Below are 18,170 nucleotides of genomic sequence, written 5' to 3'. Positions count from 1 at the left end.
CTGCTTAGTTTAAAGTTGGTCACCATTTTTTTATGTTTCTGTTCATGAAAAATTGTTATTATCCTTATGTTTTTCTGTAGATAATTGAAATAACATGCTTTAATGAAAAATGCGCATAGAAAGTCAAATACGAGTTTAGAACTGATTAGGCGACACTCGACATGATAATCTGACATTAATTCTACGGCATATTGGACTCGTGTCGTAAAGTAGGTAGCGAGATTAACGTTGGCACATCTCTAATGAGCACAGCACATGTGCAATCTCAATTCAAGATTCAATTTTACTTCGTATGTTTTTCATTAATTAATTCAAAAAGTATCAAGAACATAGATGTCTTAATGAGCTGTCTTTAAAATAAATCATTACAATATCTTTTATTAAAAATATGAAAAATCTCATAATGAAAGCTAAGTGTGAGAACAATTTTTAAATGCACAAGATTGCGACAACGCCGCTATAACGCCGCTACATGGCTTCAACATGACCCCATTTGCTTCAACGACGACGAGAAGATGTCTGCAAAATTAGATACCTGGCAATCATTTTCCTGTTGGAATGACGAGCGGAATCCCATGAACGACGAACTGCTGACGTCTGACATGACCCCGGGTGACCCGCTTTCAAACTGACGAGATTGTTCTGCCGGTGCGAAGTGGTCGTGACCGAAAATGTTTTGACACTTATTCAAATCTCCACTGGCAAAGGCCATGTTCATATTTGTGCCTTGCTGTCTGATGTCTGCAGCGGATTGTGTCAAACTGGGCGATCGTGATTGTTGGTGGTGGTGAGATGTTGGAGTCAGCAGTGACACGCCATCTATTGAATCGTTCAACAAACTTTTATCACTTTTTGATTCGTTTTGTTGCGATTGTTGTTGATGCGCTGCTGTTGTTGACGATTGTTTGTCGCGGTCCTTGATCGCTGTTCGTCTGTGTTTGGCTCTGGCGTTTTGAAACCAAACCTTTGTTAATTAAAAATTGTTTTTTAAATTGATATCTTGTTCAGCAGCATCAAATGTTTCAGTTCCTACGTCGGCGACCAAGAAAAAATAATTTTTGAAGTGAAAAACATTGATGAACAAACTTGTAAAACTCTCTTGCTGAGACCAGTTTTTTGTGCTAGCTGTTTGAGATCTTTGGAATCAGGGTTGTGATTGAGGGAGAAATAAGACTTCATGATTCTCAGCTGGTGGTGCTTGAAAGATGTTCTCATCCTCTTTTGTCGTTGGTGCTGCAACATGGCTTCATCTTGGTTCATTTCTGATCCTTCAATATTTGAGAAGTTTTTAATTTAATTTTTAAATGGTTTTTCCTATACAAATCAATAATGTTATTTGTCTTATATGCAAAACTTGCAGCCTTTAAAACAGTTTGCTTCGTCGATTCTTGCATTGCTGCTATTAATATTGCATTTGCATTTTTTATTAAGAGATAGTGTGAAAAAAAAGTGAAACATTTTTGCTATGTTACTTTTTTTTAGTTCATTTTGCGTTATAACACTTGATAAACACCTGCTCGCTAAACTAACGAATTGCTTGTCAGTACATAAAATCATTATCAATAACATCATCGCATCGTATCCAGTTTTTCGTCATTTTAGAGCAAATATTTCATCCTATTTTCATATAAAAATTTTCCCAACTTCTTTAGCCGAATTCAAAATTTATTTAAAGAGCGAACGAGGCATTTGTTAACGCACGAATGATGAAGTGGGTAATAAATAAAGAATGTAACGAAAGCTATATAGCAGCAAGCGACAAAGGTAGTTAACAACGCAACTTGAAAAAGTATCCAAAAGAATAGCATAAAGACATCTCAGTTAAAAACAACGTCAACAAAACTAAATACAGTAACGAAAACAGCAATTACACCACCAACAACAACGGCAACACTAGCGAAGTAGTCGATCAGCGGTCGGAGTTGGAAAGTTCATTTAAAATGCAAGGCGACTCAGTCTCACATCGTTAAATCTTTTATGACTGCTTATAAGTAGTAGTCTCGCTAACATATTTATGTACGCATTACAAACCTTGCCTACAACCTCGCTCACATACGAATGAGAAAGCAGCGAATGATAACATCGCACATACGCACGTGGCGATAGACAAAAATTAAAAACACCGTATGAGATTTTGCACGATTCATGTGTATGCGTGTGTGTGTATGTATGTATGTATGATATATATATATATATATATATATATATATATATATATATATATATATATATATATTTGGTTTAGACTATCATAAATACAATTATTTATAAAGACCACTGCGTTTTCGGCATTATTCAACTTGTAGTTGAGTTTCTCAATTTTTCTAACGAGACTTTCATCATCTTGATGAAGTTTATTAAGGTTAAATGAAAAACTTTTAATATTTGACATTTTTGACAAAACATCATTAATAACGTTATTACTACAGAAAAGCTCTTTTCGGCATCGACTGCTATCATCAGTGTAGTTATATAGTATTGTTCCGTCTTTGTGTCTTTGTTTTTACAGCGACTTTGATTGTAACTTAAATAGAATTAAAGTTAATCTTGTGTTTCTTTGTTGGAAGAATATTAGTATTATTTAGTTGAATATTTATTGCTGGTTTACGTTTATACTACTATTATAACAAGGTAAATTTTAGACAATAACACCAAAGCAATTTATTACAACAGAGAATACTTCAAATTGAAGATAGCAGAATCAATTTTCATCGATGTTTTGTTAAAAATGTTGAATATTAAAACTTTTTATTTAACCTTAATAAAAACTTCATCAAGAGGAAAAAAGTCTCGTTTGAAAAATTGAGAAACTCAACTACAAGTTGAATAACGCCGAAAACGCAGTGATCTTTATGAATAATTGTATATATATACATATAATATATATATATGTATATATATGTATGTGTATATATATATATGTATGTGTGTGTGTGTATGTGTGTGTAGGTGAGTGTTTATGTGCATGTGTATGCTGGGTGCGGGTGGATTGACGTTTTGTGTATGTGTGTAGCTAGAAGATAGCAAAATAAAGCTAAGCAACAAAACTTTCCATAAGCAAACTGTTCAACAAACAACAAGTATCCTCTTAAATTTTTAAAGAACAATTGACAAAAAAAATAATTGGAAATAAATAAAATTACTGCATGGTTGAAAATATGCAACCAATCAGAAGAGTGGCGAAACAGCAGAACAAATGGTAACAAAATAAGAGTGAAGTGTGTGTGTGTCGCTAAAGATGTGATCTCGTTGTCTATGCGACTGTCTTGTTGTGAGACATTTTCAACATCACGCACTGACGTTAAAATGACAACGATGATGATGGTAATGAGATGATGAGACGATGATGTTGCTAGACGTGATGTGTTAAAGGAGGTGATGTTGCAACATTTGAACAACTGCATATAGTTCTTGCCTTGCTGTCAAGAGCGCCAGCACGATATACGTTTGTGTGTTTGTATGTGTGTATCTATGTATATATGTACGTGTATTTGTATATATATGTGTATGTGTGTGTGTGCATGTTTCTGTTCATGTTTGTATATGAGCATAAGCCTATTTGTATTATTTTTTGTGTTTATAAAATATGATCTCATTCTTACATTATCTTGACATCATTATTATACCATCATGACACTGTTGCTGCTTCATTATGCAAGCGGCATCGTCACGATATGGGGATAACAGAAAAGTCGTACGTTGTATTTATGATAACATTACAACCGTGCAGTAGGATTTAAAACTAAAACAACAACAAACAACAATGGCAACAACAACAACATCGGCAGCAGTAGCATCCCCACCATGTTGATGATGAAATGCCATCGTATAATGCGGCCAATTAGGAACACACATTCGTTCCTTGCAACAAACTCCTAGTGCTCCTTCAAACGCAAACTTCGAAATAATTTTATATTGAACTTTTTCATCAAAATTTTTCATCAAATTGATTATTAAACTACTTCTAAAACTATAAAAACAAATAAAAACAGTTACGATAATAATGTATCGTATAATGTTGTGTCTTTCTATTTCTACCATGCTCTAACTCCTCTACAAATAGCTGGATTAGTTTAATTTTTGTTTACTGTTCAGTTAAAATATGAGTTTGGAAGAAGGCGATTGTCTATTTATAATGATTTCTTGCATGTTATTCGTATTCTAAGCAAAAACAGTTTTTGAAAAGAAAATAATGTTTATAACACAAACCACCTGGTCATTCATTCCGACTTGGCAAAACAACATTCATTTCTATTGTCATTATGATTGAGTAGAAATATGTAGCTTTAGAGATATGCAGACAGACATGCAGGGATGTGATGTGTGCATGTCGTTTGCCTACTTGCACGTATAATCAAATGAAATGCCAAATAGTATTTTGAATTGTTGATATTTAGCATGCTGCTTTCTGAAGTGCTGGAACGTGCCTATTTAACAATCTTCATAAAAACATCAAATTCAGTTGCCATCTTCATCAAACATGTTTTCTACTATTTAGCTACAAACATTTTTTACACTCATTTTTATTTGTTGGTTTTATTATTTTTGTATGTCGGTTTACAATAATTATGCAACATCAAGTTATTCTTGAACACCGGTTTTTAATAATATTTAATTTCCATCAGTTTTCATAAAGTTTAAAGTTTATTAAACAAAAAATTATTAAGACCGCGTTGAAAAAGAGATTGATATTTGAAAAGTAGATTGAACAGCAACTGACCCAAGTTAGGCACAAAATGTTCCACGTCCGTCATCACACTTTTTCGTTTTCTTGGCCTTCCTTTTTGCAAGTTAGCGGTTTGATGGTGGACCATGGAGCCCAGCAAATGTTGATGGTGAGGGATTGGGGTGTGGAGAAAGCAGACCCCCGTACTGGGGTTGGCCGATTCACAGCAGAGAGGCCCTCCAAACATCGAAGACATGCTCCTATCAAATGCCAGAGCCTGAAAGTGTCGGTGTTGGTTGTTGTAATCCAACGAAAGTAGATCGTTCGTGTGAGGGTGGTGTTGCATGTGCAGGAGATTGGTTGCACTCAAGATCGGGCTGGATGGTGCATGGCGGTCTGCTGGTGTCGGTGAGAAGCGAGGACCAACGTTGTTAACACTATTTACAATTCCATCCTGGTTGTCGTCGTCGTAACTGGAGTAAGCCACGTGGTAAGTCTCGTAGTGTAGCTTACAGAAAAGTGAGTTGTCGTCACTGTTGTAGCCGAATGGTTCGCCTGTGGTCAGTTGTTTGGAGCAGACAGAACATACGAAGCAGTGGAGATGATAGATTCGATCGCGAACTCTCATGACGAGTTGGTCTGATGAAATGTTTGACTGGCAGCAAGAACATGTCTTCGGAGCAAATCGTCTGCAAGCAAAACTTTCCATTACATTCTCGTCGTTTTTAAAACTCATTTGTTTCAAAATTTGAGCTTATAAATATAATTTTCTTAGTGATATGCAATTTTTTCAAACTTCTAATGCCAAAGCATTTATTCTCGTGGAAAAAATAAAAAAATGTTGTATACCTATAATAATCATCTTTGCAGTATATTTCGTCATCTTTAGCGTAACACGTGACTTCCGGGTTGAGCGGAAGTTTGCAGGCGGAGCAGACGAGGCACGTGAGATGCCATTGTTTATTCACCACTGATAAGAGATACCTGCTCAAATGATGGAAGCATGGTGCTGATGTCAGCGAATGATGATGGTAGTGTTGATGTCATATAATGGTGCAGATGTCATGTGATGAGTTGATGTCATGTGGTGTTGTTGATGTCACGTGATGGTGTTGATGTCACGTGATGGTGTTGATGTCATGTGATGATGTTGATGTCATGTGATGTCGTGTGTTGAGTTGAAGTCATGTGATGTTTTTGATGTCATGTGATGATGTTGATGCCATGTGATGATGTTGATGTCATGTTATGTTATTGATGTCACGTGATGATGTTGATGTCATGTGCTGGTGCTATTGACGTTATTTAAACATTATTGTGATGTTATTGATGACAGTACTGATATTGTAATGTTGTCATGTTTGTTGATGATAATAATATTTGCAGAATATTGTTTCGATTTTATGATAGACTGATGTTGCGATAGAATCTTGTTGAAGGTTACATGACAGGAAGATGATGTTAATCGTAAATATTGTTGATGTTACGCTACTGTTGTTATGGTGTCGTTAATGATTTGGCTTAAAAATTTATTATTATAACTCGAAGATAAGCAGGCGTTGAAAAAAAATGTATGTACAACATTCTATTATTTATTTCATTAACATGTTCATGCTTGTAAACCTATCTACAATTATTCATAAACAACATTATCATTGAAATACAAAAATATGATAGTGAATGGAATGATGGCGACAGTGGTGATGATGAATATGACTATAAACGAGTTCAACGATGATGATGCTAAAGTTGCAGACGACGAAGATGACGACGATGATGATAATGACGATAAGTGATGATGATGACGATGAGAAAAGTGGACCTTAAAATAACAATGACACCAATAATGTCATGGGTGATGATGATGATAACGATGAGGATGATGATGACGATGACTAGCAACACACTTACCTATCAGTTATTTTCTCCCCACAACCTGCACACCTCTCAATTTTGACTTTTAGTTTTACGTCATCGTCATCATCATCGTCATCACCACCACTGTAGTCTTCCTTTTCTTCATCATCGCCATCATCATCGACGTCATCATCATCGTCGTCATCGTCATCATTATACGCGCGTTTTTTGTTTCTTTTGAATGCGGAATCATTCGCATCGTTACGTTTATTTTTGCTACAGTCGGTACTGCAAAAGTCAATGTTTTTGTTGCTACTGATATCATTTCTGTTGTTGTTGTTGTTGCTGCTGCTGCTGTTGTTGTTGTTGCTGTTGTTGTCGTTGAAGTCCAAACTGATTTGCAAGTTTGTGTTAACGTCATTGCCGTTGCAATTGTTATTGTTGCTGCTGATGTTAATGTTAGTGTTGTCAGTTGCAACGATATTTTCGTCGCGGTTCGAATGTTTTTTATCTTCAGATCCCTCCATTAGAATTCTGCTGCAACTGTACGGTTCACTATTTTTCACTATTCCTCTTCTATCCAATCTCGTCTGTTTGTGGTGACATTGTTGATGTTGTTGTTGATGATGTTGATGTTGTTGTTGATGATGCTGATGTTGTTGTTGATGTTGTTGTTGTGATAATAATGGATGTTGTTGGTCAAAAACGTTGTTGTTGTTGCTGAGGTTGTTAGTCGCCAAAGTGTGTACTAATTCGCTGTTACTGTTTGAGATATCTTTCATTGTTAGCTCTGGCATCGCTCAACTTTGCGGAAAATTGAAATATCGTTCATTGTTATTATTGATGTTTCTCGCACATTATATAAATGTTTTAAATTAAACTGAAGTTTTAAAAAACATCAACAGCAACAACAATGCCGAAACGACTTTATAAACAACATCACATTGTGTCGCAACAAAAACAACAAAAAAATAAATGAAATGCATTAACAGCAACGACAACCACAACAACAACAACAGCAGCAACAGCAGCCACAACATCCGTTTGAAGCATCATTTAACAAGTCTTCCAGACATGAGTGTCTTCAATTAATGACCACACAACGGATGTCCATGTGATGTTGTGTCGTCGTCATTGTTGTTTATGGTTGCGTAAAGTTGTTGTTTGTTGTGTTGCTTGTTGAGTTGTGGTTTTTATTGACTGTTTGAATGTCCGCTTGCCTATCGCAATCTTTTGTCCTTAAAGTCGTGTGTATTTGAGTTGAATGTACATTCGCCCTTGATATCAATATATGCTAGTATGAATGCAGAATTATTACTGCAATACCATTCATATTTATTTTACAGTTTCAGTTTTTCTACAGGTCTTCAGCAATATTTTTTTCATATTATTTCATCTTACTCCCACTAAAAGCATCTCATCCGATCAATATCCTTAACTTTATTTTCATCGTTTTACATCTTGAACGTTGTTAATTTCTCTGCTTCTGGCAGAGTTTGATTTACAGAATGGAATAAAAAAACTTACATATTGTATTTTGGCGTAGTGATTGTTTGAACTGATGTATTCTTTCATGGAGGTTTTTTGTTTGTTTGTTGTTCATATTAATAACAATATAATTATTTCCTCTTGTTTATCATGTTCACTATGTATGAATGTTCACTATGTGTGAATGTTCACTATGTGTGAATGTTCGCCATGTTCAGAGTTGTTAATGTTTGGCATTTTTGAGTTATCAATGTCAAATAATGTTTATTTGATTTTAGATATTATCTTAATGCTTCAAAGTAGTTGAACGACGAAGTATCAAATTTATGATGCTTGCAATTGTTTCTCCTAACCATACAAAGTTATTTAAAACGTTGGCATCGATGAAAAGATGAGACTTGCAACGAAGCAGCATACAAAGACATGCTAGAATCAATCAAATCAAACTTAAATTATTTCAACCTTTATAACTAAACTAGCTGTCAAAATTCTATACTAAAAAGATTGATAACCAGTTGAAATAAATTGAAAGTAAAAGTGTGTTACAGTCAATGTTTTTATAACATTGTTGTTATTCAAAGTTACGATTGATTATGCGACCAAAGCATACCACACCTGCCATACCACAACCAGTTAGTGAACGAGAAGAATAAAAATGCAAAATAAATTGTGGGCGAGTCCATTTCTTGAGGGAAGCACAGGTAGCCAGTGGTCACAATCTGACACGCTGCAACGCATTCAATGCATCGAATGGCTATTGAATGGAAAAATATGAAGAGTGACTGAAAGAATGAATAAATGAATAAAAAACAAAATAAGTAAATGAATGAAGAATATATAAATGAATGAATGAATGAAGAAAATATAAATGAATGAATGAATGTGTGAGTGAGTGAGTGAATGAATGAGTGAATGAATGAGTGAATGAATGAATGAATGAATGAATGAATGAATGAATGAATGAATGAATGAATGAATGAATGAATGAATGAATGAATGAATGAATGAATGAATGAATGAAAAAAGCCAAGGATGAATGAAACTAACAAGGAAGAGCAATCACGTGTATATAATCATTGCGTTTTGATTAGGCAATCCACAAATACATCATCATTCTAACCATTATTATCAACAACAACTTCATCGCCATCATCATCATCATCATTATCATCATCATCATTCCATCATAAACATCATCATTACCACCATCATCATCATCATTAAGTTATACTTCCCATCATAACCGTCTTATTCGTTAGTGATGTTGAAAATTTAAATTCAACTTTTCTAGACAAAACCATCTTTTTTTTAATAAAAAATACCATAGTCTGTATATTTTTTAACGTCAACAAGTTAGCCACCTCAGTGTCGACCAATTTACTTGTTAAATAAATTTTCACAACTTCATGTTGAGTGGATAGTTCAATTTTTGTAACAGATTGCAAGGGAAATACTTTTTTTTTATATATAAGTGGTTGAATTTAATTTGTTGTAATTTCGTACAAAAACGTTTTATTGGAAGATAAAAAATAATAAATTATGAAATAATATTTAATGAATATATTGAAAATAGTCACTGATTTCATCCAAACTTGACACAAAGCATCACATCAGATAAAAAGCAAAGACTTTTCAAAATGTTTCACTTTGGTTATTTCTTAATTGTGAAAAAGGTTTAAGAACTAAATATTTACTTTAAATAAAAACAAACTAAAGGTCATCTAACCTTCGAATCATGAGTTCAACAGGTTAATTAATAATTTAAATTCTGTCTACAAATATAAAAAATAAAATATTTCATCCATTTAATTTTTTTCAAACTTTTCCAACACTATTGAGCTTATTTATAAACTGCAAAACAATGACTGCTCTCTCATTGGTCAGATGAAACGTCATTTAAATGTCTCAGCCAATGAGAACGCTCGCATGCACATAGATTTTGTCCAGGCACTTTCTTATTGGATGAAGAAATTTTTGAAAGTTGAATTATTATTTTAATTAAAAAAAAGTAAACAGTAAATTATTTGAAATAAATCATCAATGTCCTTTCATAACAACACATCCATTTGCATACTAACACTTTCAATAAATCCAGTCAATTAACATTGCTTGTGTGTACCTTAAGTATGTGTGTGTGTGCGTGCGTGCGTGCATGCGTGCCTTAATAATCGCATCATCATCATTAAGTCATTCTTCACATAATAACCGTTACAACCAGGTTTCAGTGTGAAACAACTACTTTAAAAACATTAAAGTAACGTTCACTTTGATCTACTTTTTTGCGACAATGAGTTGAGTTAAAAATTAAAAAAAAATTTGCGTTCATAATCAGACTCACATTCAAATGTGTCTACACAAACATTGTATAGATTTACACAATTATACATACACTTGGTAATAAAGACGCACGCACGCACATACGCACGCACGTCATAACGTGAACAAATATTACGTAAATTTACAAATGTATCTACGTACAGTAGAATGCTGATTTGTTCATTGCGTAAGATGGAAGGATGTGATGTTTTGTGAGCGATTCAGCAAGTTTTTCATCTCTGCGTGGCGTCTTACTAACGTACGTGCACTATTGCTGCCTGTTGATGAATGCAAGTGTGTCTGTGTGTTTGTATGTGTGTCTGTGTGAGTCTGTGTGTGTGGGTGTGTGTGTATTTATGTATGCGTGTATGAGTGAAAATGTGTAAGTGTATATGTGTGTATGTATGTATATTTGTGCATGTGTGAGTGAATTTTGAATGAGTGTGTGCATGTTTTTGTGCAGTTTGTTAGATTTTTATTTCATTATTCATTTATGTGAATTGCTCAATACGGACAATATTAAACAAAATATGATAAAATAATCATATATGTAGTTAATTAATTATTTAATAATTTATTTACAAATTTATTAGAGACAAATAATTTATAAAACTTTGATTTGACATACCAGATAAACATGGACACACCACCAAGCCTACTAAACAAACAGACCAGAGCATTATCCACTTTATTAATAAGAAGAAGATAATAAGGAGCAAATGACCAAACCCACCCAACTGACCAGACAGACAGACAGACAGACAGACGAGACAGACGAGACATGGCGCTTGACCTTGCATAAGATTGTTGTGGCTGAGCAAACAAAACCTGGAAACAGTGGCCACTGCGATGTAACTTGCACTTTTTTTTCAAAATGACAGACAGACTTTTGCAAATGCTGGGATCTGTTGCAACATGCAAAATGAAAAATATAATGAAGGAGAAAATAGATGGAAAATATAACGTAATTAATTGCTTGGTGAGATGTTTAATGGATTGAATTTGATATTACTGTGGCTAGTCATTGTTAGATATGATTATGTTGTTATTAAATAAGTTACTGGTGACCTTTACATGAACAATTCTTTTTGGTTTTCAAATCATTTCATTTCATTGATTCTATTTTTTTTATTCGATTTGATGAAATGAAAAATGTTAAATTTTAAATTTGGATTGATATTTACAAGAAAATAACATCACATTAGCATCATTTCTCATCACTTCATCGTCGTCATACTAATCACAATCCTTATCGTTATCGTTGGATCGAATGAACTTGAATTTCATGATTCGTCATCATCATTTTTAATACTGTACTCATCCCCACCATCATTATCAGTCACGTTATCACCATTGGTGATGTGTTCCTCATCATCATTGACACTTTTACCATTATAGTTCTGATTTTTGCTATTTTTAGCATATTATCATTGTTAAAATTGTCATAATCATCGTTATCATCATAACCACCACCACAGCCATCATCATCGTCGTCATCATCATCTTCTTCATTGTCCTCTATTATCCATAGAACTCACCAATACAGACTATTTATACATCATTATCACGTGTATGTGCGTGCGTGCACAAACAAACAAACATCATCCGATTATGAAATAACATGACACGCGTACACACACCCATGCATCCTTTTCTTGTGCGTGCGTGTGCGTGTGTGTGTTTGTGCATGTGTGTACGTGTTTGTGTGTGTGTGTGTGTGTATGCATGCATGCACATATATCACTATTTTGTTTTAGTATTAATAGTGAATTTTGTGTGTGTCAGTGTATATGCTTATCTGTTTGCAAAAGTACTTGTGTATATGTGTACTTGTATATGTTCATTCATGTTTGTATGTGTTTTGTGTACGTAAATTATTGTGTTCATGTGTGCACATACCTTTGCATACATCATCATGCTACCATTTAATATTTTAATTTTAAATTTTAAAAACCTTCTTTTTATCATAAACCTTTAAAATAATTTAAAATTAGTATATATGTGTGTTTGTATGTATATCGTATAAATGTTTATATATATACAATATATGTGTATAGATTTGCATACATACATATACATGGTTGCACATTTATGAATGTGCCACATGCAACCACATGCAATACATGGATGATGTTGCTTCTGCTATTTAGTTGAATATGATGGACGATCGTTGGAGGAATTTCAAGGAATATCTTTTATGGATTCTAATTGGTCAACATAGCCACACTGCACTTCTCCTTTTACGTACACTCACTCACTCACTCACTCACTCACTCACTCACTCACTCACTCACTCACTCACTCACCAACTCACTCAATCACTCACTCACTCACTCACTAGCCCATGGTTTTGCGGCTCACTTTCATCTAGAACGTACGTTCATTTAACTTTAAACTGCGGCTAAATGCTAACACGCTAACATTTGAATGAATAAAACATGTGCTCATTACAAACTTCAAATAAAATACAAAATGTGGCATCCTTCATTAATTAATAGGACCGCCATCGTGCTTGCCTCACATCGCAGGCCCGGTTCTTCCTTGCATCGTTATTCGGGCATTTCGCATTTCAATAAAGTAAGGTTTCCTTTTGTTGCTGGGATGAAATTTTGTATACTCTTTTTCTCTCTTCTCATCATAGTAGTAGTAGTACAAACTCTAGTATTATTAGTGGTAGTGATATTTACTAAGACCACAGTAGCTACATTCATTACTCATAATATTTTTTTTATTTATTTACTATCGCTATTAGTAATATCTACTAATAGCGATAGTTTTACCAGCACAGCTACTACTTGCGTCTAAAACAAATTCTACTTTGGTTACACAACGACAACAGCCACACAAACTACAACTGCCACACAAACTACAACTGCCACAACAACAACAACAACAGCCACAACAACTATAAATAGTACAAATATAACAGCTACTGCTTTTACAATTACAATAAGTTATGTTAATATATCTGCTGCTAGAAATTGAACTAAGCCTACTCTTGGTGAAAATATTACTTCTCTTCTTACTTCTACTACTACTATTACTACTACTACTACTGCTACTACTACTACAACAACTACTACTACTACTACTACTACTACCAATACTACTACTACTACCAATACTACTACTACCAATAGTAATAATAATAATAACAATAACACTACTACAAATACATACTATTACTACTACATTTTACCGTTATATAAGACGAACAAGCGAAGACCAATTTACGATTTAAAAAGTCAAAAGCAGATTAAGAGGAAGGTTAATCTCTTGAAGACTTCTGTGAAAAGTATATGAGTTTATATGTAGGTGGGTGCCTTATGTATACACATACAAAAACTTACATATACATGTGTATTATATATATATGTGTGTGTGTGTGTGTGTGTGTGCGTGCGTGTGGTGTGTTGCATAATTATAACAGTGGTTTAAAGTTAATCTGACTGTTGGTGGAGACACGCGCCTTTCCATGTCAACTTCATCAGCCGGCAGGTTATACAAAACATACGCATACAAAAACAATTGTACATTTGAAAAAATATACAAATATACTATATATAGAATTCGAGATACTTATATGAGTTTTTACATTATGAGGACGAAATGTTTGTGTGTGTCTGTATATGTTTGTGTGTGATTGTGTGTGGTTGTGTGTTGTTTGTGTGTGATTGTAAGTTCTTGATCAATTTGATTTTAAGACTTGCAAATATATGGCACAAGATTTTTTATCATTGGTTTAAAAATTTAAAGTATTTTGTCAGCTTTCTTTGGACCATTACTTTGGAAGCGGTTTTTTAAAAAATAACTCACACAAGTGCACAATTTAGTGATACATTTTCAAAGAATACACAACTTTTTAAATTGCAAACAATGCAAACGAAGGTAAACATAACTAACTGCGAACACGAACATTTATGTTGAAGTGGTCAAAAAAGTTAACAATCCAGTGACACCTTGAGTCGGATAAGTTTATCAAAAATGATAGAAAGATTAAAAATGATGAACATTATAACGTCAGTGATAAAAATGGCAACTGTGAAGATCCTATTTTAAGATGGTCATTTGAAATATATTGGAATTCAAATTTAGAGTCCGTATCATTTTTTGAAACGTCATCATTATTAATCCTTATCTTGCCTATATCATCATCACATCAATCTAACCAACATCATTAAATATCACTAAATAATGAGATCATCATCAGGGTAAGTTTGGAAATTTGTATATGGGTCATCATCATCATCATCGTCATCATCATCGTCATCCTCATCGTCGTCGTCATCGTCATCTTCATCAAATAACGTAATCATCATCGGTTTATGCATCAGCAGTCAGACAAGTATTCAAGTCATGCTCCAATGCTCCTCGTTCAAAAAATTTACTTCGTTTGGTCCTACTTCTGCTTTGTTTTAACAATTATAATTTACTAAGATGGCACAAAAACTACATACACACATGCACATACACAGCACATACAAACCACACAAACACATACACAACACATACATTACACACACGCATACACACATGCCAGATGCACACATACACACACAAACACACACAAACACATACACATACCACACCAAGGACACACACACACCAACACAAATTATCCCTGCTTATGAACATTTGTATATATAAATATATATTCAAAATTGAACGGATGTATATTTGAATCAGAGGTGAGCATGGGAACGGGAATTTCGGAAATCCCATGGGATTCCATTGGGGATTGGCAAAACCTAATTTTTGAGAATGGGAATTTCAAGGAATAGAGAATTACTCTCGGAGATTGAGTGGAAATGAATGGAAAAAAAATGAAAAATAACTTATGACCAAATTTAAAATTAAATTCAAGTTTTTGGATTTTTATTTTGTTTGGTACTAAATCCACATTCTTATAATTTGTTTTTTTTTTATTTTGTTTTTGGTGTTCAAGAACATGTCAAATAGGAGAAATGGGAAATAAAAGGGAAAAGTTGAGAATGAGTTTAAAAAAATGGGAAATGGAATTTTTAGAGATCGTTGTTATAAATGGGGATTTGGAAAGAAATCGGGAATGACAAACAAAAATGGGAGGGATTTGGGAACAAATTTCAATTCCTAGTGTAAATCGATAGTTGCATTACACGTTAGAAAGCTTGTTTGTGATGATGTGATGAAAAACTAGAAGAGCATAAATTATAATTACTATATAATTTATTTATTTTTAAATACAGTCTTCAATTAAAACTATTTAATTTTTTTATTGTTTATATATTCCAATTCCTTACAGTTGCCATTCCATTGCAATTAATTGAAAAAAATACGTAATCATAAATTCAAATTTTAAAAATTATCAAAAAAATTTCGACTGGCAGATGGATGGTCTGTGATGCGAACTCAGTAGCGTCGGCAAGACGCTCAGAAGGAACGTGAAGTTCTCACTAATTACTACAGCCTCCGTCGGCAAGTCTGCAATTGAAATCCACTTGAATCGTTTCAACTGCTCGATCGGGCTTGTTTTAATTACTCTCCTCATTAGAGTTTCTTTACGAAGAGGTTGTTATTGCTCCTGTTGCAAATAACTTTTTGCTGTTGAAATGTTACAAGATTTTGTTGTTGATTTTGCAAAATTGTTGTTTGTGTAGCGAGTTTTTGTTGTTGATGTTGTTGATGTTGCTTAATTGTTATTTCTGGTTGTCGTTAATAGTATACATGCAAATTTTGTTATTGCTGTCATCAATGTTGCCAGCGTTGTTGTTGCACATTTTATGATACATAGAGTATAATTTTCATAGAAAAATGTCACTGAAGTAAGAAAACATGATGTTGTACCTGCTAATAAAAAACAGTTAAAAAGTGCAAACACATGAAAAAATTCATGATCAAATTAGTTTTGTCTTTTGAGAATTTAAAAAGATGAGATGCAATTAAATTCTGAAAAACAATATTATTGAATTTCTTCAATTAGGACACAATATCATTGTTAGATCCAATTTAATTTAATTTAATTCGACATATCTCATAATTTGTTATTAATGTTGTTTATCTGTTATTTTTGATTGTTGTTAATAGTATACAAGCGTTGATTTAAGTTTTTCGTAATTATTTTTTACTTATTAAAAATTTTTCATTAAAATTTTTTTTGGTACATATTGGCATCTGATGTACTTATTTAATTTTTATCTGCTGCTGTTTTCAGACCTTTTCGTTTCGCGTTTGTCATGTTCGCCGTTTTGTTCATCTGCTCCGTAACTGCATGTTTCATTATTGTGGTTCTCTTTTTATATATATTCTTTTTTCTTCATTTTCAAAATTGGTTTTTGGAAGGTTAATTATTTGAATTTTTGGATTTAAGATACACTAAAGACCGTTAGGCTGCTCTGTGCTAAGCTTTTCAAATGATTTTACAAACAAAAGTAAAATATAGGTAACGAATCAAATCAAATGGGTTACATTTATACTTATTAAAAGTGAGTTTTAATGGATGGCGCAGAGATGGGAATGGCAACACTAAAAGTGACGTAACTCTCAATGAAGAATTATCATCTCAGTTTGATGTTTGTCCAGACGACACGTTGAAACAATTTAATCTCCATGACTGCCTATGTGCAAACAAATTAAATAAGAGCAATGAGAAGAAGAAAATGTCAGCAAGTTATGTGCACACTGAACCAACTGATTTGTTCTGTTGGAAACATTTATGCGTTCGTTGTTGTTCATGGCTGGCTGCTTCTTCCCTTGCAGCGTTTCTTCATTTTTTTCCTACTAGAAACCTGAATGTTGTTATTTGCATTAATTTTCAAAACCGATTTCTAAAGTTTGCAATCAACTTTTTACTATGTTCTGTTATTTAAAAATCTTAATAAATTGGTAAAAGATTGAAGTACAGAAATTATAAAGGTGTATATTAGATGAATAGCCCCAGACAAAAGAAGCCAACGTTGAAAAGGCAGCGTAGTGGTGCATTAAGTGTTTGAACCCCTTGTTATTATTTTGAATTGAAGAACTAGAATGAATTGTGTAAACAATATTTTAATTCAGCTTCAATGAATATGCGAATGTTCACAAAATGTTTCATTGTTTGATAATTCGTTAAACAAAACAAAAGATGAAATTTTTATAGAATGATTAAACTCTGCTGCACTTTGAGAAATTCGCAAATGTATCTGGCTGGAACCAACGAATTATTTGAAACATTTAATTGAAACATGTCTTCAAATTTAAAAACGGATTTATTCTCCTACAAAGATATTTGTGATACATATTTTGACAACAGCGCAATGAACAAGCACACATTCAGGTCGACACAAGCATCACGTACATACCGCGTACATCATGGAATCTTGCAAACAAAATGTTGAAACAAAAACCTGTACGTTGACATACATATACAAACACGTAGGCAGAAGTACACACAAGTACACAGAAGTACAAGCACAGTGCATCTGCGGGCATGCACGCATACGTACACAAGTTGGAGATAGAAATATGAATGAAGACGAACGTAAAAATGAAGATGACGAGGTCGTTTTTTGCTGCAGAGGAGTTCTAACGATGGTAATTAGTCTCAACACATGACTATGCTGCTATGTTGTATTCGTGTATTTGTGTGTGTATGTATTTTTGTATGTTTGTGTCTCTGTGTGTTGAATGTGTACGTTTCTGTCTAAGTGCTTCTTAATGTGTTTGTCCGTTCACGTGTTTGTATACGTATGTTTATGAGTGTGAATGTTTTCGTGTTTGTGGGCACTGTAGATAAAAGTGGATTAATTTATTTTTGAAACTGCGGATAGTATGTAGATAAATTATTATTAATAAACTTGTTCAAGTCAATTTTTGTCTTTGAAACTAT

General features: G+C 33.5%; 2 protein-coding genes across 2 annotated transcripts; both read right to left on the bottom strand.

Moving 5' to 3' along the window:
• Window positions 1–907: 907 nt before the first annotated feature.
• On the bottom strand, window positions 908–6,609 carry HELRODRAFT_150188 (hypothetical protein; the record flags this gene model as incomplete). Its single annotated transcript, XM_009013610.1, has 6 exons — window positions 908–964; window positions 1,087–1,262; window positions 4,721–4,903; window positions 5,141–5,355; window positions 5,516–5,653; window positions 6,578–6,609. Coding segments are annotated over 6 exons (801 nt in total), but the record flags the coding sequence as incomplete, so codon positions are not given.
• A 1,360-nt stretch (window positions 6,610–7,969) lies between these two features.
• On the bottom strand, window positions 7,970–11,110 carry HELRODRAFT_167886 (hypothetical protein; the record flags this gene model as incomplete). Its single annotated transcript, XM_009013609.1, has 4 exons — window positions 7,970–8,091; window positions 8,622–8,765; window positions 10,591–10,627; window positions 11,000–11,110. 4 exons carry the CDS (start codon window positions 11,108–11,110, stop codon window positions 7,970–7,972), a joined length of 414 nt encoding a protein of 137 aa, XP_009011857.1.
• Between the last annotated feature and the right edge of the window lie 7,060 nt (window positions 11,111–18,170).

Source organism: Helobdella robusta, assembly GCF_000326865.2.
Source record: "Helobdella robusta unplaced genomic scaffold HELROscaffold_12, whole genome shotgun sequence".
Lineage (NCBI taxonomy): Eukaryota > Metazoa > Annelida > Clitellata > Rhynchobdellida > Glossiphoniidae > Helobdella > Helobdella robusta.
The sequence above is the reverse complement of the archived record's forward strand: the minus strand, read 5'-3'. Positions and strand labels throughout refer to the sequence as shown.